Genomic DNA, 26525 nt, shown 5'->3' with positions numbered 1-26525 from the left:
GTTAGTACCTTGCCTCGAATACCATGGGCCCTTATTTTACTCAGCAGTCTCCCGTGAGGCACCTTGTCAAAGGCCTTTTGGAAGTCAAGATAGATAACATCCATTGGCTCTCCTTGGTCTAACCTATTTGTTATCTCTTCAAAGAACTCTAACAGGTTTGTCAGGCACGACCTCCCCTTACTAAATCCATGCTGACTTGTCTTAATCCGACCCTGCACTTCCAAGAATTTAGAAATCTCATCCTTAACGATGGATTCTAGAATTTTGCCAACAACTGAGGTTAGGCTAATTGGCCTATAATTTTCCATCTTTTTTCTTGTTCCCTTCTTGAACAGTGGGGTTACAACAGCGATTTTCCAATCCTCTGGGACTTTCCCTGACTCCAGTGACTTTTGAAAGATCATAACTAACGCCTCCACTATTTCTTCAGCTATCTCCTTTAGAATTCTAGGATGTAGCCCATCTGGGCCCGGAGATTTATCAATTTTCAGACCTTTTAGTTTCTCTAGCACTTTCTCCTTTGTGATGGCAACCATATTCAACTCTGCCCCCTGACTTTCCTGAATTGTTCGGATATTACTCATGTCTTCTACTGTGAAGACTGACGCAAAGTACTTATTAAGTTCCTCAGCTATTTCCTTGTCTCCCATCACTAGATTACCAGCGTCATTTTGGAGCGGCCCAATGTCTACTTTTGCCTCCCGTTTGTTTTTAATGTATTTAAAGAAACTTTTACTATCATTCCTAATGTTACTGGCTAGCCTACCTTCATATTTGATCCTCTCCTTCCTTATTTCTCTCTTTGTTATCCTCTGTTTCTTTTATTGAATTCAAAGCTACCATAGTGGGATTTGAACCCGCATCCCCAGAGCATTATCCTGGATTATCAAACCAGCGAAAATACCACGACTCCACTGTCTTCCCGTTGAACAACCTTCCTGTTGAGCTGCTGCGGTCCAGATTGTAAAGTTAGGGGCTGGGATTCTCCCAAAAAAATCTAAGTGCTGAATTGGCGTAAAAACTGGAGTAAATTCCGTTGGTTTTTTTAGCGGGATTTTCAAAATTAATCTCCCACAGTGCACTGGCATGAATCACTCCAAAGCTCAGTGGGCAGGGCCTGCATAGCGCTGAGCGGGTCACTGCACATGCGCCGATCTGTCAGCACTGAGATCAGGGCATGTGCCCTGCACTGCCAGTCACCCGATCGTCGGCCGGCTTGATCTCTGGCCAGCAGAGCAACTCCCGCATCACTGCCCCACCGATTCCCCCTCGGCCCGATCGCTGTCCTTCCGGACGCCTCTGGGTCAGCCCTGAGACGCCACCATCCCCCCCCCCCCCGGTCCGCCTCAACTGCAATGCCAGGCTGGCAATGCCTAATGGGCAAGCCCCCCCTCCCTTACCCCTGACCTCCTGGGGAGTCCGCCATGACCTCCCTTCATTCCAGTGGGGTCGGGCCGCAAACTCCCCGTTAGTGTAAATCCCGCTGCAGTGAAGCAACCCTGGCGGAAGGGGGAGGGGCTAGTGGGCCCGGAGACTTCAGTCCCGGGCTTGCTAATGATATTAAAATTGTGATTTAAATATTTTAATCAGCTCCGTGCCAATTTCTGACACGGTGCTGACGATGCTGGAAATCCGGCAGCCGGAGACCCGCAGAAGCCGTGGCGCCCAGCGGGAAGCCCGCGAAATAGCCTCCACTAGTGTCTCCCGGCTCACGCAGCCCAGCAAACTGGGAGAGTCGTCCCAGGGTGTCCCTGGATTTTGACCGAGCAACAGCGAAAGAATGACAAAAGGATCCTAAACAGGATAGTGCATGATTCAGAACGGAACTGATTTGTTTGTATTCGGAGGGTGTTGAGTTGCCGGTACAATTATCATCTGGGAAATACCTTTTGAATCGAATCCATTGGATTGCATGCGAAAAATAAATATTGACTGTTTTGTGTTATCAGGGGCACAGGGTGTGACAAAACCACAGCGAACAGTGGAGGGAATTTACTTTTCACTTGGTGTCTAAAATCTATATTATGAGGGAGTTAACTGATACGCCCAAGGTATGTTTACATAATGATGCAAAACCTTAGGCTTGTTTGAAGTGCCACATATCATTGCTGGCGGGCTTTGCGCATGTTTCCTTATGCACCAGTATTCATTGAAAATTCATTCATTCTCTGAACATCATCCATAGCAATGACCATGACATGTGTACCCCTCCCTATCCCAGCCCAAAATATACCCATTGACCGTAATCCTCTGCTTCCTATTATTCAACTGATTTTGTGCCCATGTTGCTCCATTACATTGTTATCAAATCAACATTACAACCATTTCTGAGGCAATAGGAGTGACTTGGCGGCACGGTGGCACAGTGGTTAGCACTGCTGCCTCACAGCGCCAGGGACACGGGTTCGCATCCCCGGCTTGGGTCACTGTCTGTGTGGAGTCTGCATGTTCTCCCCGTGTCTGCGAGGGTTTCCTCCAGGTGCTCTGGTTTTCTCCCACACTCCAAAGGTGTGCGGGTTAGGTGGATTGGCTGTGCCAAGTTGCCCCTTAATGTCAGGGGGACTAGCTACGGTAAGTGCGTGAGGTTATGGGAATAGGGTCTGGGTGGGATTGTGGTCGGTGCAGACTCGATGGGCTGAGTGGCCTCCTTCTGTACTGTGCGGTTCTATGGATTTTCTGTGAGCAAAAAGGTCCACTTGAAATTTACTGTCAAGCCTGCCTGTGCAGCACTGCAGCCTGAACCCATCAGTCTAGTTTCACAAACTAATCACCTTTGTGGCATCGCCACTGTTCAACATGATCCCTTTTACTGATCACCCAACACTAATCCCAGGCCATTTGCTATTTTGAGTGACATTGGACAACAAACTAATCAGCCCACACTAACCTTCAGAGAGGCAGTGGTGTAGTGGTATTGCCCCGGGTAATGCAATGGGGACCTGGGTTCGAATCCCACCATGGCAGGTTGTGAAATTTCAATCCAATAAAAATCTTGAATTAAAAGTCTAATGATGGCCATGAAACCATTATCATAAAAACCCATCTGGTTCAATGCTACCCTTTAGGGAAGGAAACAACAAGAAGGCAGGTTGTTAACTGAATGGCTGCAAATTGGGAGAGGGGAGTGTGCAGCGGGACCTGGGTGTCCTTGTGCACCAGTCACTGAAGGTAAGCATGCAGGTGCAGCAGGTGGTAAAGAAGGCAAATGGTATGTTGGCCTTCATTGCGAGAGGTTTCGAGTACAGGAGCAGGGATGTGTTGTTGCAATTATACAGGGCCTTGGTGAGGCCACACCTAGAGTATTGTGTGCAGTTTTGGTCTCCCTTTTCTGAGGAAGGATGTTCTTGCTCTCGAGGGAGTGCAGTGAAGGTTTACCAGGCTGATTCTAGGGATGGCGGGACTGATGTTTGAGGAGAGATGGACTAGGTGAGGATTGTTTTGGCTGGAGTTCAGACAAATGAGGGGGGATCTCTTGGAGACTTATAAAATTCTAACAGGACTAGACAGGGTAGATGCAGGGAGGGTGTTCCTGATGGTGGGGGAGTCCAGAACCAATTCTGTATCTGTCTCTTGCAGCTTTGTGTAATGACACTGGTGCTATTGCAGCTGCCTGAAATGTCCCTCTTTCTCTCTTCACACCCAGTCCAGGACTAAAATAAATGAAGTCATCCCTCCTCTCATATTGCAGTGTTTAATAATTGACAGCATGGGTTCAGGAATTTGGCATTAACCTGACAAACATAGTTTACCCTCGATTTGTTTTGCAGTTTCCTGTTTAATTAGGTTAGTAGTACTGATAACCAGAGGCACGGTCCCGTATAAAAGTGCAACCTTAACCAGAACCGGCCACACTTCCTGTCAGCACGATGAAGACTCTCATTGTTCTCAGCGTCCTTCTCGCTGTCTCCAGCGCTGAAATCCTGTCACGATGTCACCTGGCTAAAGCAATCAAGAATTCTGTGCTGGCAAAATACACCAAATACAGCGTGGATGATTGTGAGTAATACTCTCTCCGTTCAACAGAAACAATGTCAAATACACTTGCAGATAGTGACTCTACTTTTCTCTTGTACTTTCCTCAGTCAGTGAGTAATTGTTTTAATTCATTCGTGGGCCATGGGCATAGCTGGCTAGGCCATCATTTATTGCCCATCCCTAATTGCCCTTGGAGGGCAGTTGAGGGTCAACCACATTGCTGTCTCTCTGGAGTCACATGTTGGACAGACCCGGTAAGGACGGCAGATTTCCTTCCCACTGAACCAGATGGGTTTTTCCGACTCTCGACAATGGTTTCAAGGCCTGCAGTAGATTCTTAATTCCAGATATTTTTTATTGATTTCAAATTCCTGCATGGTCAGAACACTGAATACAGGAGTTGGATGTCTTGTTGAAGTTGTACAAGGCATTAGTAAGGCCACACTTGGAATACTATGTACAGTTCTGGGTCACCCTATGATAGAAAGGATATTGTTAAAATAGAAAGAGTACAGAAAAGGTTTACTAGGATGTTACTGGGACTCGATGGTTTGAGTTATAAGGAGAGGCTGGATGGACTGGGACTTTTTTCCCTGGAGCGTAGGAGGCTTAGGGATGATCTTACAGAGGTCTATAAAATAATGAGGGGCATAGATCAGCTAGATAATCAAATCTTTTCCCAAAGGTAGGGGAGTTGAAAACTAATGGGCATAGGTTTAAGGTGAGAGTGGAGAGATACAAAAGGATCCAGAGGGGCATTTTTTTCACACAGAGGGTGGTGAGTGTCTGGAACAAGCTGTCAGAGGTAGTAGTAGAGGCGGGTACAATTTTGACTTTTAGAAAGTATTTAGACAGTTACATGGGTAAGATGGCTACAGAGGGATATGGGCCAAATGCGGGCAATTGGGACTCGCTTGATGGTAATAACTGGACGGCATGGACAAGTTGGGCTGAATGGCCTGTTTCCATGCTGTAAACCTCTATGATTCTATGAATCGATCTGCCATGGGGGGATTTGAACCAGGGTCCCCAGAGCATTAGCTGAGTTTCTCGATTAATAGTCTAATGATAAGACCACTTGGCCATTGCCTCACCATACAATAGCAAGCCCAGGATATGTCTGAGTGTAAAAGCAAAATACTGTGGATTCTGGAATCTGAAACAAAAACAGAAAATGCTGGAAAATCTCAGCAGGTCTGACAGCATCTGTGGGAAGAAAATAGAGCCAATATTTCGAGTCTGGATGACCCTTTATCAGTGTTCTGATGAAGGGTCATCTAGACTTGAAACGTTGGCTCTATTCTCTCCCCACAAATAGAAGTCATAGAAACTCGACAGTGCAGAAGGAGGCCATTCGGCCCATCGAGTCTGCACCGACCACAATCCCACCCAGGCCCTACCCCCATATATTTACCCGCTAATCCCTCTAACCTACACATCTCAGGACGCTAAGGGGCAATTTTTAGCATGGCCAATCAACCTAACTCACACATCTTTGGACTGTGGGAGGAAACCGGAGCACCCGGAGGAAACCCACGCAGACACGAGGAGAATGTGCAAACTCCACACAGACAGTGACCTAAGCCAGGAATCGAACCCAGGTCCCTGGAGCTGTGAAGCAGCAGTGCTAACCACTGTGCTACCGTGCCGCCCTGTCAGACCTGTTGAGATTTTCCAGTATTTCCTGTTGAAGTCTGAGTCTGCCCCAGGCTGAGTCATTTGATCTTAGCCAAGCACCAGTTGGTGTCAAGACTGAGAGAAGAGGCAGGGAGAATCACCCTTCAGCACTGCATCACTCTATCAATCCCCTGACCATTGAACACTTCCCTCCAAATCCCCTTGTGCATATTCATAGAGTGTTGCCATGCTGAAGGGGCTACTCGACCCATTATATTATTGTTGGTTCTTTTAAATTAGCGATCCAATAATTCCCATGCCCCTGCCCTTTCCCCATAGCCCTTCTACACTTCCCCCCTAATCTATCCATTTGTAAGGTGATTGTTGATCTGTTTCCAATATCCTTTCTGGCTGCTCTTTCAGATCCTAACAAATCGCGACATGAAAAGTGTTCACATTTCGCCTCTGGTTCTTTTACCAATTGCTTTAACTCTGGGGCCTTTGGTAGCTTGACCTTCTGCTACCAGAGCTACTCCTTATTTAACTATCATACTCTTAATGATTTTGAACACTTCTATTAAGTCTTGTCTTAACCTTCTCTGCTTTACGGAAATGCAACTTTTCTTGTCACTTTACACAGCTGAAGTTCTGCATCTCAGGTGCCATTAAAACCATGAATTATTCGTTCACACTCTGAATATTCCCCCATTTCCTTAGCCTCAGAGGTGCAGCCCGGAATGGGTTTGACGGACAATTGATTTCGTTATTCATTGCCAAATCCGACTCGACCGCATAACACGATTGAGTCTTGCTCTTATCTGCCAAACTTGCTCACAATTCCAGCATCACCCTGGAATCACCAGCTTATTTCCTCAGTTGAAAACTGTCTTCTTAAAACACTCTCCCCTCCCACCGAACCCTGCCTCCTCCACCTGCATTTCCAATAACAAGTGCAAGAGGGGTGTCACAGTGGTTGGCGCTGCTGCCTCACAGCGCCAGGGTCCCAGGCTCAATTACGGTTTCGGGTCACTATTTGCATGTTCACCCAGTGTCTGCATGGGTTTCCTCTTGGTTTTCTCCCACACTCCAAAGATGTGCAGGTTAGGTTGAATGGCCATGCTAAATTGATCCTAGTGTCAGGGGTATTAGCAGAGTAAATACGTGGGGTTATGGGAATAGAGCCTATGGAATTGTGGTCAGTACAGACTTGATGGGCCTCCTTCTGTGCTGTAGGAATTCTATGAAGTTTATGGGCTATTTTGTCACAAAGATTGAGGTTATCTGAACATTGTCTCTGCCAGTTTCTAACCTCCCCCGAGTCCACCCACGCACATTTCCCCTTAGATCTCCTGAACTTGTAACTTTCTCTGGTTTCTCTCCCATCTCCCTTCTTGCCCTCTCTGAGCCAATCTTCTCCATGAGATTCAACTCCCTTGGCCCTATTCTCACAAAACTATTGACCACCCAAATTCCTTCCAGTCTCCCATGTTTGCTGATATTGGTAACAGTCCTCTCTCTCTGTCAGTCACTGCCCCCTCTTCTTTATCACAGAATCATAGAATCTCTACAGTGCAGAAGGATGATATTTGGCACATCAAGTTTGCACCGACTCTGCAAAAGTAGCATACCCAGGTGCCCCCTGCCCCCACGCCCTATTCCTGTATTCCATGCCTTTACATGGCTAGTCCATCTAACTTGCACATCTTTAGATACAAAGGGGAAATTTAATATGGCCAATCACCCTAACCTGTGCATCTTTGGACTGTGGGAGGAAACTGGAGCATCCGGAGGAAACCCACACAGACATGGGAGAATGTGCAGACTCCACACAGACAGTGACCCGAGGCTGGAATGAACCCGGGTCCCTGACTTTGTGAGGCAGCAGTACTAACCACTATGCCACCGTGCCATCCTAAATTTGTCATCATCAACCCTTTCTTTAAAAAGCCAATCCTTAACTCCTCCATTCGAACAAACTGCTGCCATTTCCAACTTCCTGTCCCTCTCCAAAGTCCTTGATCACTGTCATCTCCAAATTTGGACCCATATCATTTCCAGAACCTTGTTGTAGACCAAGACATATTTTATCAAAGATACAAATGACATGTGTGTGGCTAAGGAAAAGGTACATTCCCTGCTTGTTGCAAACACAATGGGCGGAATTTTCCAGCCACGCTCGCATCAAAACTGGAAAATCCCACCCGAGCTCAACAGACCTTTGCATGGTCTGCCCTCCATCTGCTATGATTCCCATGGTGGCTGGAATGGGAAAACACGCCCCAATGGGCAATAGCAGAGTCAGCTCGCCATTGGTCACCGATGGGATCTTCCGCTCCCACTGATCTCTGGGATACAAAGAACAAAGAACAATACAGCACAGGAACAGGCCCTTCGGCCCTCCAAGCCCGCGCCGCTCCCCGGTCCAGGATTGAATCCTGAATCCAGGATCCCCGCCCAATTTTCCAGCCTATCTACATACTAATATCCTATCCACTGAGCTGTCCCTCACAGCTATGATGCTTTGTTCATCACAACCTATTAATTCACCCCTACCCCCCCATTCCAGACCATGTGATCTCCAGGGAGAGGCGAAAACCCATAGTGAAAACCCCAGGGCCAATATGGGGAAAAACAAAATCTGGGAAATTCCTCTCCGACCCCCTGAGGCGATCGAAACGAGTCCAGGAGATCACACTGGCCCTGATCCGAAAATGCTTCCCAACCCTATTCATTTCCACTTCCACGAACACCATATGAATTCCCTGCCCCCGAGACAGGTTCCCAACTATCCGCAGTCTCGCTCTGTACTGGCACCAGCAAGATGATCATAGAATGAAGCCTTGAAACGAGAAACAAAGAACAATTAGCCCGCGCCGCTCCCTGGTCCAAACTAGACCACTCTTTTGTATCCCTCCATTCCCACTCCGTTCATATAGCTGTCTAGATAAGTCTTAAACGTTCCCAGTGTGTCCGCCTCCACCACCTTGCCCGGCAACCCATTCCAGGCCCCCACGACCCTCTGTGTAAAATATGTCCTTCTGATATCTGTGTTAAACCTCCCCCCCTTCACCTTGAACCTATGACCCCTCGTGAACGTCACCACCGACCCGGGGAAAAGCTTCCCACTGTTCACCCTATCTATGCCTTTCATAATTTTATACACCTCTATTAAGTCTCCCCTCATCCTCCGTCTTTCCAAGGAGAACAACCCCAGTTTCCCCAATCTCTCCTCATAACCAAGCCCCTCCATACCAGGCAACATCCTGGTAAACCTCCTCTGTACTCTCTCCAAAGCCTCCACGTCCTTCTGGTAGTGTGGCGACCAGAACTGGACGCAGTATTCCAAATGCGGCCGAACCAACTTTCTACACAGCTGCAACATCAGACCCCAACTTTTATACTCTATGCCCCGTCCTATAAAGGCAAGCATGCCATATGCCTTCTTCACCACCTTCCCCACCTGTGACGTCACCTTCAAAGATCTGTGGACTTGCACACCCAGGTCCCTCTGCGTCTCTACACCCTTTATGGTTCTGCCATTTATCGTGTAGCTCCTCTCTACATTATTCCCACCAAAATGCATCACTTCGCATTTATCAGGATTGAACTCCATCTGCCATTTCTTTGCCCAACTTTCCAGCCTATCTATATCCTTCTGTAGCCTCTGACAATGTTCCTCACTATCTGCAAGTCCTGCCAGTTTTGTGTCGTCCGCAAACTTACTGATCACCCCAGTTACTCCTTCTTTCAGATCATTTATATAAATCACAAAAAGCAGAGGTCCCAATACAGAGCCCTGCGGTACACCACTAGTCACAGGCCTCCAGCCGGAAAAAGACCCTTCCACTACCACCCTCTGTCTTCTATGACCAAGCCAGTTCTCCACCCATCTAGCCACCTCCCCCTTTATCCCATGAGATCCAACCTTTTTCACTAGCCTACCATGAGGGACTTTGTCAAACGCTTTACTAAAGTCCATATAGAAAACATCCACGGCCCTTCCTTCGTCAACCATTTTGGTCACTTCTTCAAAAAACACCACCAGGTTCGTGAGGCATGACCTCCCTCTCACAAAACCATGCTGACTATCGTTAATGAGTTTATTCCTTTCTAAATGCGCATACATCCTATCTCTAAGAATCTTCTCCAACAACTTCCCCACCACGGACGTCAAGCTCACCGGTCTATAATTACCCGGGTTATCCTTCCTACCCTTCTTAAATAACGGGACCACATTGGCTATCCTCCAATCCTCTGGGACCTCACCTGCGTCCAGTGACGAGACAAAGATTTGCGTCAGAGGCCCAACGATTTCACCTCTCGTCTCCCTGAGCAGCCTTGGATAGATTCCATCAGGCCCTGGGGATTTGTCAGTCTTTATATTCTCTAACAAACCTAACACTTCCTCCTTTGTATGGAGATTTTCTCCAACGGTTCAACACTCCCCTCAGAGACACTCCCAGTCAACACATCCCTCTCCTTTGTGAATACCGACGCAAAGTATTCATTTAGGATCTCCCCTACTTCTTTGGGCTCCAAGCATAAGTCCCCACTATTGTCCCTGAGAGGTCCGATTTTTTCCCTAACAACCCTTTTGTTCCTAACGTATGAATAAAATGCCTTGGGATTCTCCTTAATCCTGTCTGCCAAGAACATTTCGTGACCCCTTTTTGCTCTTCTAATTCCCCGTTTGAGTACTTTCCTACTTTCTTTGTACTCCTCCAGAGCTCCCTCCATTTTTAGCTGCTTGGACCTAACATACGCCTCTCTTTTCTTTTTGACCAGTCCCTCAATTTCCCTGGTTATCCACGGTTCTCTAATCCTACCCTTCCTATCCTTCTTTTTTACAGGCACATGCTTGTCCTGTAGCCCTAACAGCCGTTCCGTAAAAGACTGCCACATACCAGCTGTGGATTTACCCTCAAACAGCCTCTCCCAATCAAGAGCTGCCAATTTCTGCCTGATCCCACTAAAGTTAACCTTCCCCCAATCCAACACCTTACCCTTGGGACACCACACATCCTTTTCCATCACTATCCTAAAGCTAACAGAATTGTGGTCACTATTTGCCACATGTTCCCCTACCAAAACTTTGAAGACCTGACCGGGCTCATTCCCCAGTACCAGGTCCAGTATAGCCCCCTCTCTAGTCGGGCTGTCTACATATTGTTCCAACGAACCCTCCTGTACACATTTTACAAATTCCTCCCCATCCAGAGTCCCTGCCCTCAGCGATTTCCAGTCTATACCAGGGAAATTGAAGTCTCCCACTACAACAACCCTATATTTCCTGCACCTATCCAGTATCTCCTGACATATCCATTCTTCCACTTCCCTTGGGCTGTTGGGGGGCCTGTAGTACACCCCCAACATAGTGACTGCGCCTTTCCTGTTTCTAAGCTCCACCCAGAGTGACTCGTTACACGACCCCTCTGAATTGTCCTCCCTCTGCACCGCTGTAATATGCTCTCCAACTAATACCGCTACTCCCCCACCTCTTTTGGCCCCTCCTCTGTCTCGCCTAAAACACTTGTACCCTGGAATATTCAGCTGCCAGTCCTGTCCCTCTTTCAACCAAGTCTCTGTCAGCGCAACCACATCCAAATTCCTCGTGCGCATTAAGGCCCCAAGTTCGTCTGTCTTACCTGCTACGCTCCTTGCATTGAAGTATAAGCACTCCAGACCTCCAGGCTCAGTGAGGTCGTCCTCCCCCAGAGTGCTCTTCTTCTTTGCCAGCCTTGTCCCAGCCCCAAGCTCATCCCCAGCCTCCACTCTTATAGACCTAATAGTTTGATCCCCACCCCCCTGCCATACTAGTTTAAACCCCCCCGAACTGCATTAGCAAAGCTCCCAGCCAGGATATTTGTGCCCTTCCAACTTAGTTGTGACCCCTCCCTCTTGTACAGGTGCCATCCTCTCCTGAAAACTTCCCATTGATCTATGAAAATGAAGCCCTCCTTCCTGGACCAGTCCTTTAGCCAGGCATTCATTTGTACCAACTCCCTATTCTTAGCCTCACTGGCACGAGGCATTGGGAGTAGCCCAGAGATGGCCACCCTAGTGACCCTACTTTTTAACCTATTTCCCAACTCCCTGAATTGCTCTCTTAGGACCCCCCTACTCTTCCTATCTACGTCATTTCCACCAATGTGTATAATGACATCCGTTTCTTTATCTTCCCCTTTTAATATGCCTCCTATCCGCTCGGAGACATCCGTGACCCCAGGATGTTTCGCATGGCTCCCCCATCTGGCCACTGTGGGGATTGCCTTCAGCAGGACCAGAAGATCCCATCGGGAGGAAGGGCGGGGAAGTTCAGCCCAATGTTCTTTATAGTGTATGCCATGCAGAGTGAATCACATTTACGTTTGTCACGGGTTCTAACCTCCAGCATCTCATGTTCATTTTATAGGGCTGTGTTTGGCGGACCATGTGAGTAAATACAACACACTTGCAATTGGTCAGGATTCAAGGAATGAGAAGATCTGGTCAACAAACTATGGGATTTTTCAAATTAGCAGTAAATGGTGGTGCGATAATGGAAAGACTCCAGATTCTTCAAATGGCTGTGGGATAAAATGTGATGGTATGTGAGGCAACAACATTAGTCCCAGACTCACTTACTTAGAGATGCAATTTAACAGAGGGAAGAAGGATGCATTAGCAAATCACTAAACTAGTTTACACCTCACGCAAATTTTATTCACACTGGCTCAAATAGACAAAAATGCTATTGCGATTTAATATAAGCTGCCAATTCAATATCACACTCGATAGAAGGAGCAATCAATCCACCTTGGTATCTCGGCCAAAATCTTTGCTCTACTAAGAAGAGAATTGACAGATTGACTGCCTATTTCTCTAGTTGTGCTTGCAGAACATTTACGTACAGAAGTGCTCTCCAAATCCTGACATGTTATCCTACCTTGAGGGAGGGGTGGTGAGGGAGAGACAGTGGCATGTGGTAATGGTATTAGACTAGCAATCCAGAGACCCAGTTTAATATCCGATGGACATGGTTTAAAGCCCACCATGCCATACACCACAGTTTCCCACCAACTGTATTAGAGGCTTGGATGGAGATAAATTTGTTGATTGTGTTCAGGATGAATTTCTCATTCCGTATGTGGATGGCCCGAATAGAGAGGGGGCAAAACTTGACCTCCACTTGGGAAGTAGGGAAGGGCAGGTGACAAAAGTGTTAGTGAGGGATCACTTTGGGACGAAAGACCATAATTCTATTTGTTTTAAGATAACTATGGAGAATGATAGGTCTGGCCCAAAAGTTTAAAAATTCTAAATTGGGGCAAGGCCAATTTTGATGGTATCAGTCAGGAACATTCAGAAGTTAATTAGGGGAGTCTGTCGGAAGGCAAAGGGATGTCTGGTAAGTGGGAGGCTTTCAAAAGTGTGTTAACCAGGGTTCAGGGTAAGCACATTCCTTTTAGAGTGAAGGGCAAGGCTGGTAGAAGTAGGGAACTCTCGATGACTCAGGATATTGAGGCCCTGGTCAAGAAGAAGAAGGAGGCACATGACTTGCATAGGCAGCTGGGATCAAGTGAATCCCTTGAAGAGTACAGGGGCTGTAGGAGTAGAATTAAGAGAGAAATCAGGAGGGCAAAAAGGGGACACGAGATTGTTTTGGCTGATAAGGCAAAGGAGAACCCAAAGAGCTTCTACAAAGACATAAAGGGCAAAAGAGTAGCTAGGGAGAGAGTAGGGCTTCTTAAGGATCAACAAGGTCATCTATGTGCGGATCCACAAGAGATGGGTGAGATCCTAAATTAATATTTCTCATCAGTATTTACTGTTGAGAAAAGCTTGGAGGTTAGGGAACTTGGGGAAATAAATAGTGATGTCTTGAGGAGTGTACATATAACAGAGAAGGGGGTGCTGGAAGCCTTAAAGTGCATCAAGGTAGATAAATCCCCGGGACCTGATGAAGTGTATCCCAGGACATTGTGGAAGCCTAGGGAGGAAATTACAAGTTCCCTAGCAGAGATATTTGAGGTGCCTGAAGATTGGAGAGTGGCAAATGTTGTGCCTTTGTTCAAAAAGGGCTGCAGGGAAAAGCCTGGGAACTACAGGCCAGTGACCCTCACATCTGTGGTGGGGAAGCATTTAGAAAGTATCTTGAGAGGCAGGATCCACAGGCATTTAGCGACGCAAGGACTGATTAGGGACAGTCAGCATGGCTTTGTGAGTGGAAAATCATATCTCACAAATTTGATTGAGTTTTTTGAAGGGGTAACCAAGAAGGTAGGTGAGGGCAGTGCAGTTGATGTTGTCTACATGGACTTTAGCGAGGCCTTTGACAAGATACCACATGGTAGGTTGTTGCACAAGGTTAAATCTCATGGGATCCAGGGTGAGGTAGCTGAATGGATACAAAATTGGTTTGATGACAGAAGCCAGAGGGTGGTTGTAGAGGGTTGTTTTTCAAACTGAAGGCCTGTGACCAGCGGTGTGCCTCAGGGATCGGTGCTGGGTCCACTGTTATTTGTCATTTATATTAACGATTTTAATGAGAATATAGGAGGCATGGTTAGTAAGTTTACAAATGACACCAAGATTGGTGGCATCATGGACAGTGAAGAATGTTATCTCGGATTGCAGCGGGATCTTGATCAATTGGGCCAGTGGGCTGACAAATGGCAGATGGAGTTTAATTTAGATAAATGCGAGGTGATGCATTTTGGTAGATTGAACCAGGGTAGGACTTACTCAGTTAATGGGAGGGCATTGGGGGAAGTTACAGAGCAAAGAGATCTGGGGGTACAGGATCAGAGCTCCTTGAAAGTGGAGTCACAGGTGGACAGAAGAAAATATTCAGCATGCTCGATTCCATTGGTCAGAACATTGAATACAGGAGTTGGGGCGTCTTATTGAAGTTGTACAAGACATTGGTAAGGCCACACTTGGAATACTGTGTGCAGTTCTGGTCACCCTATGATAGAAAGGATATTAGTAAACTAGAAAGAGTGCAGAAGAGATTTACTAGGATGCTACCTGGACTTGATGGTTTGAGTTATAAGGAGAGGCTGGATAGACTGGGACATTTTTCTCTGGAGTGTAGAAGGCTGAGGGGTGACCTTATAGAGGTCTATAAAATAATGAGGGGCATAGATCAGCTAGATAGTCAATATATTTTCCCAAAGGTAGGGGAGTCTAAAATTGGAGGGCATTGGTTGACGGTGAGAGGGGAGAGATACAAAAGGATCCGGAGGGGCATGTTTTTCTCACAAGAGGTTAGTGAGAGTCTGGAACAAGCTGCCAGAGGTAGTAGTAGAGGCGGGTACAATTTTGTCTTTTAAAAAGCGTTTAGACAGTTACATGGGTAAGATGGGTATAGAGGGATATGGGCCAAAGGCGGGCCATTGGGATTTGCTTAAGGGTTTAAAAAAAAGGGCGGCATGGACAAGTTGGGCTGAAGGACCTGTTTCCATGCTGTAAACATTTATGCTTCTATGACTCTGTAACCACAAAGAATTTCTCATGTAATTAATCCACTTGAAATGTTATCCCGTATTTAATCGTGAAGAATGCACTGTTATCTCCCCCTTCAATGCTGTTCCCACAATGACCGTGTCATGTAGATCACCCCCACCTCAGATGAAGCTCTGCGCTTTAATGACACAAGGAGTAGGACTTGAAGAACACAATCCCTGGGATCGATGTTAAATAATCACTTTTCTTTTCCAAACACAGAGCTCCTGAATAGAGAACTGCAGGTGAACTTTGAGTGTGCTGCAAAAATTGTGGCCAAAAAGGGAATGGAGGCCTGGTATGTAAAGTCGTGCTCTTTTCGCTCTCTCCGCACATTCAACTCATCAGTCAGCAATTGGGGGAAGGGACTGTTGCTGCTTTCTATTTGGCATGTATAAATAATGTAATGACAATGTGGACACACACAACATCTCAGTGAAACAGGCATTTCAGCTATTAGAGAGAGTGTGTTATAGAGAGTGTGACAGTGAGCGGGTGTTATAGAGAGTGTGACAGTGAGAGTGTGTTATAGAGAGTGTGATAGTGAGGGGGTGTTATAGAGAGTGTGACAGTGAGGGTGTGTTATAGAGAGTGTGACAGTGAGCGGGTGTTATAGAGAGTGTGACAGTGAGAGTGTGTTATAGAGAGTGTGATAGTGAGGGGGTGTTATAGAGAGTGTGACAGTGAGAGTGTGTTATAGAGAGTGTGACAGTGAGGGGGTGTTATAGAGAGTGTGACAGTGAGGGGGTGTTATAGAGAGTGTGATAGTGAGGGGGTGTTATAGAGAGTGTGACAGTGAGGGGGTGTTATAGAGAGTGTGATAGTGAGGGGGTGTTATAGAGAGTGTGACAGTGAGGGGGTGTTATAGAGAGTGTGATAGTGAGGGGGTGTTATAGAGAGTGTGACAGTGAGGGGGTGTTATAGAGAGTGTGACAGTGAGGGGGTGTTATAGAGCGTGTGGCAGTGAGAGTGTGTTATAGAGAGTGTGACAGTGAGGGGGTGTTATAGAGAGTGTGACAGTGAGAGGGTGTTATAGAGAGTGTGACAGTGAGGGGGTGTTATAGAGAGTGTGACAGTGAGCGGGTGTTATAGAGAGTGTGACAGTGAGAGTGTGTTATAGAGAGTGTGATAGTGAGGGGGTGTTATAGAGAGTGTGACAGTGAGAGTGTGTTATAGAGAGTGTGACAGTGAGGGGGTGTTATAGAGAGTGTGACAGTGAGGGGGTGTTATAGAGAGTGTGACAGTGAGAGTGTGTTATAGAGAGTGTGACAGTGAGGGGGTGTTATAGAGAGTGTGACAGTGAGGGGGTGTTATAGAGAGTGTGACAGTGAGGGGGTGTTATAGAGAGTGTGACAGTGAGGGGGTGTTATAGAGAGTGTGACAGTGAGGGGGTGTTATAGAGAGTGTGACAGTGAGAGTGTGTTATAGAGAGTGTGACAGTGAGGGGGTGTTATAGAGAGTGTGACAGTGAGGGGGTGTTATAGAGAGTGTGACAGTGAGGGGGTGTTATAGAGAGTGTGACAGTGAGAGTGTGTTATAGAGAGTGTGACAGTGAGGGGCTGTTATAGAGAGTGTGACAGTGAGGGGGTGTTATAGAGAGTGTGACAGTGAGAGTGTGTTAGAGAGAGTGTGACAGTGAGGGGCTGTTATAGAGAGTGTGACAGTGAGGGGGTGTTATAGAGAGTGTGACAGTGAGGGGGTGTTATAGAGAGTGTGACAGTGAGCGGGTGTTATAGAGAGTGTGACAGTGAGGGGGTGTTATAGAGAGTGTGACAGTGAGGGGGTGTTATAGAGAGTGTGACAGTGAGAGTGTGTTATAGAGAGTGTGACAGTGAGGGGGTGTTATAGAGAGTGTGACAGTGAGAGTGTGTTATAGAGAGTGTGATAGTGAGAGTGTGTTATAGAGAGTGTGATAGTGAGAGTGTGTTATAGAGAGTGTGATAGTGAGAGTGTGTTATAGAGAGTGTGATAGTGAGAGTGTGTTATAGAGAGTGTGATAGTGAGGGTGTGTTATAGAGAGTGTGACAGTGAGGGGGTGTTATAGAGAGTGTGACAGTGAGGGGGTGTTGTAGAGAGTGTGACAGTGAGGGTGTGTTATAGAGAGTGTGACAGTGAGGGGGTGTTATAGAGAGTGTGACAGTGAGAGTGTGTTATAGAGAGTGTGACAGTGAGGGGGTGTTATAGAGAGTGTGACAGTGAGGGGGTGTTATAGAGAGTGTGACAGTGAGGGGGTGTTATAGAGAGTGTGACAGTGAGAGTGTGTTATAGAGAGTGTGACAGTGAGGGGGTGTTATAGAGAGTGTGACAGTGAGGGGGTGTTATAGAGAGTGTGACAGTGAGAGTGTGTTATAGAGAGTGTGACAGTGAGGGGGTGTTATAGAGAGTGTGACAGTGAGGGGGTGTTATAGAGAGTGTGACAGTGAGAGGGTGTTATAGAGAGTGTGATAGTGAGAGGGTGTTATAGAGAGTGTGATAGTGAGGGGGTGTTATAGAGAGTGTGACAGTGAGAGTGTGTTATAGAGAGTGTGACAGTGAGAGTGTGTTATAGAGAGTGTGACAGTGAGGGGGTGTTATAGAGAGTGTGACAGTGAGAGTGTGTTATAGAGAGTGTGACAGTGAGGGGGTGTTATAGAGAGTGTGACAGTGAGGGGGTGTTATAGAGAGTGTGACAGTGAGGGGGTGTTATAGAGAGTGTGACAGTGAGGGGGTGTTATAGAGAGTGTGACAGTGAGGGGGTGTTATAGAGAGTGTGACAGTGAGAGTGTGTTATAGAGAGTGTGACAGTGAGGGGGTGTTATAGAGAGTGTGACAGTGAGAGTGTGTTATAGAGAGTGTGACAGTGAGGGGGTGTTATAGAGAGTGTGACAGTGAGGGGGTGTTATAGAGAGTGTGACAGTGAGAGTGTGTTATAGAGAGTGTGACAGTGAGGGGGTATTATAGAGAGTGTGACAGTGAGGGGGTGTGATAGAGAGTGTGACAGTGAGGGGGTGTTATAGAGATTGTGACAGTGAGGGGATGTTATAGAGAGTGTGATAGTGAGGGAGTGTTATAGAGAGTGTGACAGTGAGGGGGTGTTATAGAGAGTGTGACAGTGAGGGGGTGTTATAGAGAGTGTGACAGTGAGAGTGTGTTATAGAGAGTGTGACAGTGAGGGGGTGTTATAGAGAGTGTGACAGTGAGAGTGTGTTATAGAGAGTGTGACAGTGAGGGGGTGTTATAGAGAGTGTGACAGTGAGAGTGTGTTATAGAGAGTGTGACAGTGAGGGGGTGTTATAGAGAGTGTGACAGTGAGAGTGTGTTATAGAGAGTGTAACAGTGAGAGTGTGTTATAGAGAGTGTGACAGTGAGGGGGTGTTATAGAGAGTGTGACAGTGAGCGGGTGTTATAGAGAGTGTAACAGTGAGAGTGTGTTATAGAGAGTGTGACAGTGAGGGGGTGTTATAGAGAGTGTGACAGTGAGGGGGTGTTATAGAGAGTGTGACAGTGAGAGTGTGTTATAGAGAGTGTGACAGTGAGGGGGTGTTATAGAGAGTGTGACAGTGAGGGGGTGTTATAGAGAGTGTGACAGTGAGAGTGTGTTATAGAGAGTGTGACAGTGAGGGGGTATTATAGAGAGTGTGACAGTGAGGGGGTATTATAGAGAGTGTGACAGTGAGGGGGTGTTATAGAGAGTGTGACAGTGAGGGGGTGTTATAGAGAGTGTGACAGTGAGTGTGTTATAGAGAGTGTGACAGTGAGGGGGTGTTATAGAGAGTGTGACAGTGTGCGATTGTTATGGAGAGTGTGACAGTGAGAGTGTGTTATAGAGAGTGTGACAATGAGAGTGTGTTATGGAGAGTGTGACAGTGAGAGTGTGTTATAGAGAGTGTGACAGTGAGAATGTGTTATAGAGAGTGTGACAGTGAGAGTGTGTTATGGAGAGTGTGACAGTGAGGGGGTGTTATAGAGAGTGTGACAGTGTGCGATTGTTATGGAGAGTGTGACAGTGAGAGTGTGTTATAGAGAGTGTGACAGTGAGAGTGTGTTATAGAGAGTGTGACAGTGAGGGGGTGTTATAGAGAGTGTGACAGTGAGAGGGTGTTATAGAGAGTGTGACAGTGAGGGGGTGTTATAGAGAGTGTGACAGTGAGGGGGTGTTATAGAGAGTGTGACAGTGAGAGAGTGTTATAGAGAGTGTGACAGTGTGCGATTGTTATGGAGAGTGTGACAGTGAGGGGGTGTTATAGAGAGTGTGACAGTGAGGGGGTGTTATAGAGAGTGTGACAGTGAGGGGGTGTTATAGAGAGTGTGACAGTGAGGGGGTGTTATAGAGCGTGTGACAGTGAGAGAGTGTTATAGAGAGTGTGACAGTGAGGGGGTGTTATAGAGAGTGTGACAGTGAGGGAGTGTTATAGAGCGTGTGACAGTGAGAGAGTGTTATAGAGAGTGTGACAGTGAGAGTGTGTTATAGAGAGTGTGATGGTGAGGGGGTGTTATAGAGAGTGTGACAGTGAGGGGGTGTTATAGAGAGTGTGACAGTGAGGGGGTGTTATAGAGAGTGTGACAGTGAGAGTGTGTTATAGAGAGTGTGACAGTGAGGGGGTGTTATAGAGAGTGTGACAGTGAGGGGGTGTTATAGAGAGTGTGACAGTGAGAATGTGTTATAGAGAGTGTGACAGTGAGGGGGTGTTATAGAGAGTGTGACAGTGAGGGGGTGTTATAGAGAGTGTGACAGTGAGGGGGTGTTATCGAGAGTGTGACAGTGAGAATGTGTTATAGAGAGTGTGACAGTGAGGGGGTGTTATAGAGAGTGTGACAGTGAGGGGGTGTTATAGAGAGTGTGACAGTGAGAGAGTGTTATAGAGAGTGTGACAGTGAGGGGGTGTTATAGAGAGTGTGACAGTGAGGGGGTGTTATAGAGAGTGTGACAGTGAGGGGGTGTTATAGAGAGTGTGACAGTGAGAGTGTGTTATAGAGAGTGTGACAGTGACGGGGTGTTATAGAGAGTGTGACAGTGAGAGGGTGTTATAGAGAGTGTGATAGTGAGGGGGTGTTATAGAGAGTGTGACAGTGAGGGGGTGTTATAGAGAGTGTGACAGTGAGGGGGTGTTATAGAGAGTGTGACAGTGAGGGGGTGTTATAGAGAGTGTGACAGTGAGGGGGTGTTATAGAGAGTGTGACAGTGAGAGAGTGTTATAGAGAGTGTGACAGTGAGGGGGTGTTATAGAGAGTGTGACAGTGAGGGGGTGTTATAGAGAGTGTGACAGTGTGCGATTGTTATGGAGAGTGTGACAGTGAGGGGGTGTTATAGAGAGTGTGACAGTGAGAGGGTGTTATAGAGAGTGTGACAGTGTGCGATTGTTATGGAGAGTGTGACAGTGAGAGTGTGTTATAGAGAGTGTGACAGTGAGGGGGTGTTATCGAGAGTGTGACAGTGAGAATGTGTTATAGAGAGTGTGACAGTGTGCGATTGTTATGGAGAGTGTGACAGTGAGAATGTGTTCTAGAGAGTGTGACAGTGAGAGTGTGTTATAGAGAGTGTGACAGTGAGGGGGTGTTATAGAGAGTGTGACAGTGAGGGGGTGTTATAGAGAGTGTGACAGTGTGCGATTGTTATGGAGAGTGTGACAATGAGAATGTGTTGTGGAGAGTGAAACAGTGAGAGATTTTTGTAGAGAGTGTAAGAGTGAGAGTGTCTTATCGAGAGTATGAGAGTGAGGGGGTGTTATAGGGAATGTGAGAGTCAGGTGTGTTATAGAGAGTCTGACAATGTGCGATTGTTATGGAGAATGTGACAGTGAGCGGCTGTTATCGAGAGTGTGACAGTGAAGGCATGTTAGAGTTCTACAAAATTATGAGATGAATAGACAAGGTGGATAGTCAGAGACGTTTTCCCAGGGTGGATGGGTGGACTCCAAGAGGGCACAGGTTTTACTTGAGAGGGGGAAGTTTAAGCGAGACATGCGGGGAACTTTTTCACACAAAGGGTGGTGTGTTCTTGGAATGCATGGCCAGTGGAGGTGGTGGAAGCAGGCAGGTTCGCAATGCTCTGTGGATAGACACATGAACAGGAGGTGAACATAGGGATAGAAACCACAGATTGGCACAGGCTTGGTTCGCTGAAGGGCCTGTATTGATTTTTGTTCTAAAACATCCAATCAATAAAAAATAAAGAAATGTTACTTCTCTCTGACTCATCTCGTTTTTCTGATGTTTTGTTCCTGCAGGAGCAGTTGGACTGAGAACTGCAAGGGGAAATGGATTGGTTATTACACCTACTTTTGCTTCTTCTAAAGATGGAAGAGATGCGCTTGGCCAAACCCACTCGCTTCAACACAGCGTAGCATGGGAAGCTTTCAGCAGCTAGCTCTGAATTGTTAAGATGGCTGGAAACACAAGGAAGGAAGGTTTCTGCCGCAGCTCATTAAAGTAAAGACAAGCAAATAACGATCCGCAACTGTTTCATTCCTTTCAATATTGAGATTAATCTGGATGTGAATGAAATCCTGTTTTTAGGTTCAGAGTGTTTCCTGTGTCGAGTAGTTCATGGGTGAAAAAGTTGCTTCTGCTGAAATGACAAAGAATCCACAAGAGTGGATTCAAACAAACAAAGAACAAAGAACAATACAGCACAGGAACAGGCCCTTCGGCCCTCCAAGCATGCGCCGCTCATGTGCCCAACTCGACCATTCGTTTGTATCCCTCTATTCCTAGTCTGTTCATGTGGCTATCTAGATAAGTCTTAAACGATCCCAGCGTGTCCGCCTCAATCACCTTGCTTGGCAGTGCATTCCAGGCCCCCACCACCCTCTGTGTAAAATACGTCCCCCTGACATCTGTGTTGAACCTTGCCCCCCTCACCTTGAACCCGTGGCCCCTTGTGTTCATCATCTCCGACCTGGGAAAAAGCTTCCCACTGTTCACCCTCTCTATGCCCTTCATAATTTTATACACCTCTATTAGGTCGCCCCTCATCCTCCGTCTTTCCAGGGAGAACAACCCCAGTTTACTCAATCTCTCCTCATAGCTAAGACCCTCCATACCAGGCAACATCCTGGTAAACCTTTTCTGTACTTTCTCCAAAGCCTCCACGTCGTTCTGGTAGTGTGGCGACCAGAACTGGACGCAGTATTCCAAATGTGGCCTAACCAACGTTCTACACAGCTGCAACATCATATGCCAACTTTTATATTCTAAGTCCCGTCCAATAAAGGCAAGCATGCCATATGCCTTCTTGACCACCCTCTCCACCTGTGCTGCCACCTTTAAGGATCTGTGGACTTGTACACCCAGGTCCCTCTGTGTGTCTATACTCCTGATGGTTCTGTCATTCATTGTATAGCTCCCCCTTACATTAGATCTACCGAAATGCATCACTTCGCATTTATCTGGATTAAATTCCATCTGCCATTTCTCCGCCCAATGTTCCAGCCTATCTATATCCTGCTGTATTCTCTGACAATGTTCATCACTATCCGCAACTCCAGCAATCTTTGTGTCATCTGCAAACTTACTGATCACACCAGCTACATCTTCCTCCAAATCATTTATATCTATCACAAACAGCAGAGGTTCCAGTACAGAGCCCTGCGGAACACCACTAGTCACAGACCTCCAACCGGAAAAAGACCCCTCCACTGTTACCCTCTGTCTTCTATGGCTAAGCCAGTTCTCCACCCATCTAGCTAGCTCACCTTTTATCCCGTGAGATTTAACCTTTTGCACCAGCCTGCCATGAGGGACCTTGTCAAACACTTTACTAAAATCCATATAGATGACATCCACGGCCCTTCCCTCGTCAATCGTTTTTGTCACCTCCTCAAAAAACTCAACCAAATTTGTAAGGCATGACCTCCCTCGTACAAAACCATGCTGTCTATCGTTAATGAGATGATTCAGTTCTAAATGCGCATAGATCCTGCATCACTTCGCATTCATGCATTTTGGTAGAACTAACGTAGGGGCGAGCTATACGATAAATGGCAGAACCATAAAGGGTGTAGATACGCAGAGGGACCTGGGTGTGCAAGTCCACAGATCCTTGAAGGTGACGTCACAGGTGGAGAAGGTAGTGAATAAGGCATATGGTATGCTTGCCTTTATAGGATGGGGCATAGAGTATAAAAGTTGGGGTCTGATGTTGCGGTTGTATAGAACGTTGGTTCGGCTGCATTTGGAATACTGCGCCCAGTTCTGGTTGCCACACTACCGGAAGGACGTGGAGGCTTTAGAGAGAGTACGGAGAAGGTTTACCAGGATGTTGCCTGGTATGGAGGGGCTTAGTTATGAGGAGAGATTGGGTAAACTGGGGTTGTTCTCACTGGAAAGACGGAGGATGAGGGGTGACCTAATAGAGGTGTATCAAATTATGAACGGCATAGATAGGGTGAACGGTGGGAAGCTTTTTCCCAGGTCGGTGGTGACGTTCACGAGGGGTCATAGGTTCAAGGTGAGGGGGGGGAGGTTTAACACTGATATCAGAAGGACGTATTTTACGCAGAGTGTGGAGGGGGCCTGGAATGCGCTGCCAGGCAAGGTGGTGGAGGCGGACACACTGGGAACTTTTAAGACTTATCTAAATAGCCACATGAACAGAGTGGGAATGGAGGGATACAAAAGAATGGTCTAGTTTGGACCAGGGAGCGGCGCGGGCTTGGAGGGCCGAAGGGCCTGTTCCTGTGCTGTATTGTTCTTTGTTCTTTGTTCTTTGTATCCTATCTCTAAGAAACTTCTCCAACAACTTCCCTACCACGGACGTCAAGCTCACCGGCCTATAATTATCCGGGTTATCCTTGCTACCCTTCTTAAATAACGGGACCACATTTGCTATCCTCCAATCCTCTGGGACCTCACCTGTGTCCAGTGAAGAGGCAAAGATTTCTGTTAGTGGCCCAGCAATTTCATCTCTTGCCTCCCTGAGGAGTCTAGGATAGATGCCATCAGGCCCTGGGGATTTGTCTGTCTTAATGTTTCCTAAAAAACCTAACACTTCCTCCCTTGGAATTGAGATTTTTTCTAACGAGTCAACACATCTCTCTGAGACAATACCAGTCAACATGTCCCTCTCCTTTGTGAATACTGATGCAAAGTATTCGTTTAGGATCTCTCCTACTTCCTTTGGTTCTAAGCAGAGCTCCCCTCCTTTGTCCCTGAGAGGTCCGATTCTTTCCCGACAACCCTCTTGTTCCTAACGTATGTATAAAATGCCTTAGGATTCTCCTTAATCCTGTCTGCCAAGAACATTTTGTGACTCCTTTTTGCCCTTCTAACTCCCTGTTTGAGTTCTTTTCTACTTTCTCTGTATTCCTCCAGTGCTCCATCTGTTTTTAGCTGCCTGGACCTCATGTATGCCTCTTTTTCCTTTTTGATTAGACCCACAATTTCACTGGTTATCCACGGCTCCCGAATCCTACCTTTCCTATCCTTCCTTTTTACAGGCACATGCCTGTCCTGCAGCCCTATCAACTGCTCCTTAAAAGACTCCCACATGCCAGATGTGGATTTACCCTCGAACAGCCTCTCCCAATCAACAGCCACCAAATCCTGCCTAATCCGGCTGTCGTTAGCCTTCCCCCAATTCAGCACCTTACCCATAGGACAACACTCATCTTTTTCCATTACTATCCTAAAGTTTACAGAATTGTGGTCACTATTTTCCACATGTTCCCCTACTGAAACTTTGATGACCTGACCGGGCTCATTCCCTAGTACTAGGTCCAGTATAGCCTCCTCTCTGGTTGGACTGTCAACATATTGTTCCAAAGAACCTTCCTGCACGCATTTTATAAATTCTTCCCCGTCCAGGCCCCCAGCCCTAAGCGATTTCCAGTCTATGTGAGGGAAATTAAAGTCTCCCACTGCCACAACCCTATTTTTTCTGCACCTGTCCAGAATCTCCTTACATATCCGATCCTCAACTTCCCGTGGGCTGCTGGGAGGCCTGTAGTATACCCCCAGCATAGTGACTGCGCCCTTCCTGTTTCTGCGGTCCACCCACAGTGACTCGTTACCTGACCCTTCCAAATTGTCCACCCTCTGTACCGCTGTAATATGCTCCCTAACCAGCATTGCTACTCCCCCACCTCTCCTAGCCTCTTCTCTGTCTCACCTAAAACACTTATACCCCGGAATATTCAGCTGCCAGTCCTGTCCTTCTTTTAACCAAGTCTCCGTCACCTCAACCACATTCAAGTTCCGTGCAAGCATTAAGGCTCTAAGCTCCTCTGTCTTGCCCGTGACGCTCCTTGCATTGAAGCAGATGCACTCCAGACCTCCAGGCCCACTGAGGTCATCCTCCCCCAGAATGCTCTTCCTCTTAGCTCACCTTGTCTTGGCCCCAACCTCGTCCCCAGCCTCTATGCTTATTGACCGATTGTTCTGATCCCCACACCACTGCCACATTAGTTTAAACCCACCCGAACCACACTAGCAAAACTCCCAGCTCGGATATTCGTGCCCCTCCAGTTTAGGTGTAACCCGTCCTTCTTGTACAGGTGCCATCCTCTATTGAAGACTTCCCAGTGATCCACGAACTTGAAACCCTCCCTCCTGCGCCAGTCCTTTAGCCACCCGTTCAGCTGTACAATCTCCCTGTTCCTAGCCTCACTAGCACATGGCACTGGGAGTAGTCCAGAGATCGCTACCCTAGAGGCCCTCCCTGCTTTTTAGCCTACTACCCAACTCCCTGAATTGCTCTCACAGGACCTCCCTGTTCTTTCTGCCTACGTCATTTGCACCAATGTGGACAATGACGTCTGTCTGATTACCCGCCCCTTTTAGGATGCTCCCGACCCGCTCAGAGACATCCAGGACCCCGGCACCAGGGGCCTGGCTCAAAATAAAATGTTGGGAGTATTCTGAAATAGTAAATAGGAATTATTACATCAGAACATTAGATGAATGCTTTAAATGCAAGTTTTCCCGATTATTTCACAAGGTTATACCACGAATGCTGATGATTTCTTCAATTCCCCTCTTCTGACAAAATAATAGAAATTTGTGTTAATTCTGTGTTGAGGCCTTGAGCACACGCCACACCTTTTTCCATAGTTAACTTTTCCCTGATGTCACTGCAAATCAAAAATGGCTGACCAGGAGACTCTCCCACCCTCACCACCTACCATCGACATATTGGACGGATTTGCACTTTGATAATCAACCGCATGGCCACACCATGAATGGAAGGACACTGCCCCCTGCACCACAAGATCTCCCCTCCCACCCTCCTTTCAGAATGGTCAAGATATTGAGGTGATTTGAAAATCTACACATCATGAAGGGTATTAGCAAAATGTAGAAGGCATCGCAGAGAACTGACTCTAACCAGAGCTTTATTAAAGACATGGAAATTGGAAAAGGCGGGGGAATTACAATCTCGATAAAGGACACGACTGCTAGACTAGAATGGAGAATCTCAGTAAAGGTGAATCCAATTCTCTTCCCGCACCCAATGGCACAGTAAGGCAGGG

The 26525-nt window shown here is 46.9% G+C and overlaps 1 protein-coding gene across 1 annotated transcript; it reads left to right on the top strand.

Annotated features, from left to right (window-relative positions):
• Positions 1–3866: 3866 nt before the first annotated feature.
• On the top strand, positions 3867–21351 carry LOC144506101 (lysozyme C-1/C-2-like). Its single transcript, XM_078231916.1, has 4 exons — positions 3867–3996; positions 12005–12178; positions 15301–15376; positions 21285–21351. Exons 1-4 carry the CDS (start codon positions 3867–3869, stop codon positions 21349–21351), a joined length of 447 nt encoding a protein of 148 aa, XP_078088042.1.
• Positions 21352–26525: the final 5174 nt, after the last annotated feature.

Source organism: Mustelus asterias, chromosome 17 (genome assembly GCF_964213995.1).
Source record: "Mustelus asterias chromosome 17, sMusAst1.hap1.1, whole genome shotgun sequence".
NCBI classification, from domain to species: domain Eukaryota; kingdom Metazoa; phylum Chordata; class Chondrichthyes; order Carcharhiniformes; family Triakidae; genus Mustelus; species Mustelus asterias.
This window is presented reverse-complemented; position numbering and strand designations above follow the sequence as displayed.

Coding starts and splice junctions, on each gene's coding strand:
- LOC144506101 (XM_078231916.1), top strand. CDS start 3,867: ATGAAGACTCTCATTGTTCTCAGCGTCCTTCTCGCTGTCTCCAGCGCT. Junction 3,997..12,004: donor CAAATACAGCGTGGATGATT/GTGAGTAATACT, acceptor TTCATTTTATAG/GGCTGTGTTTGGCGGACCAT. Junction 12,179..15,300: donor CTGTGGGATAAAATGTGATG/GTATGTGAGGCA, acceptor TTCCAAACACAG/AGCTCCTGAATAGAGAACTG.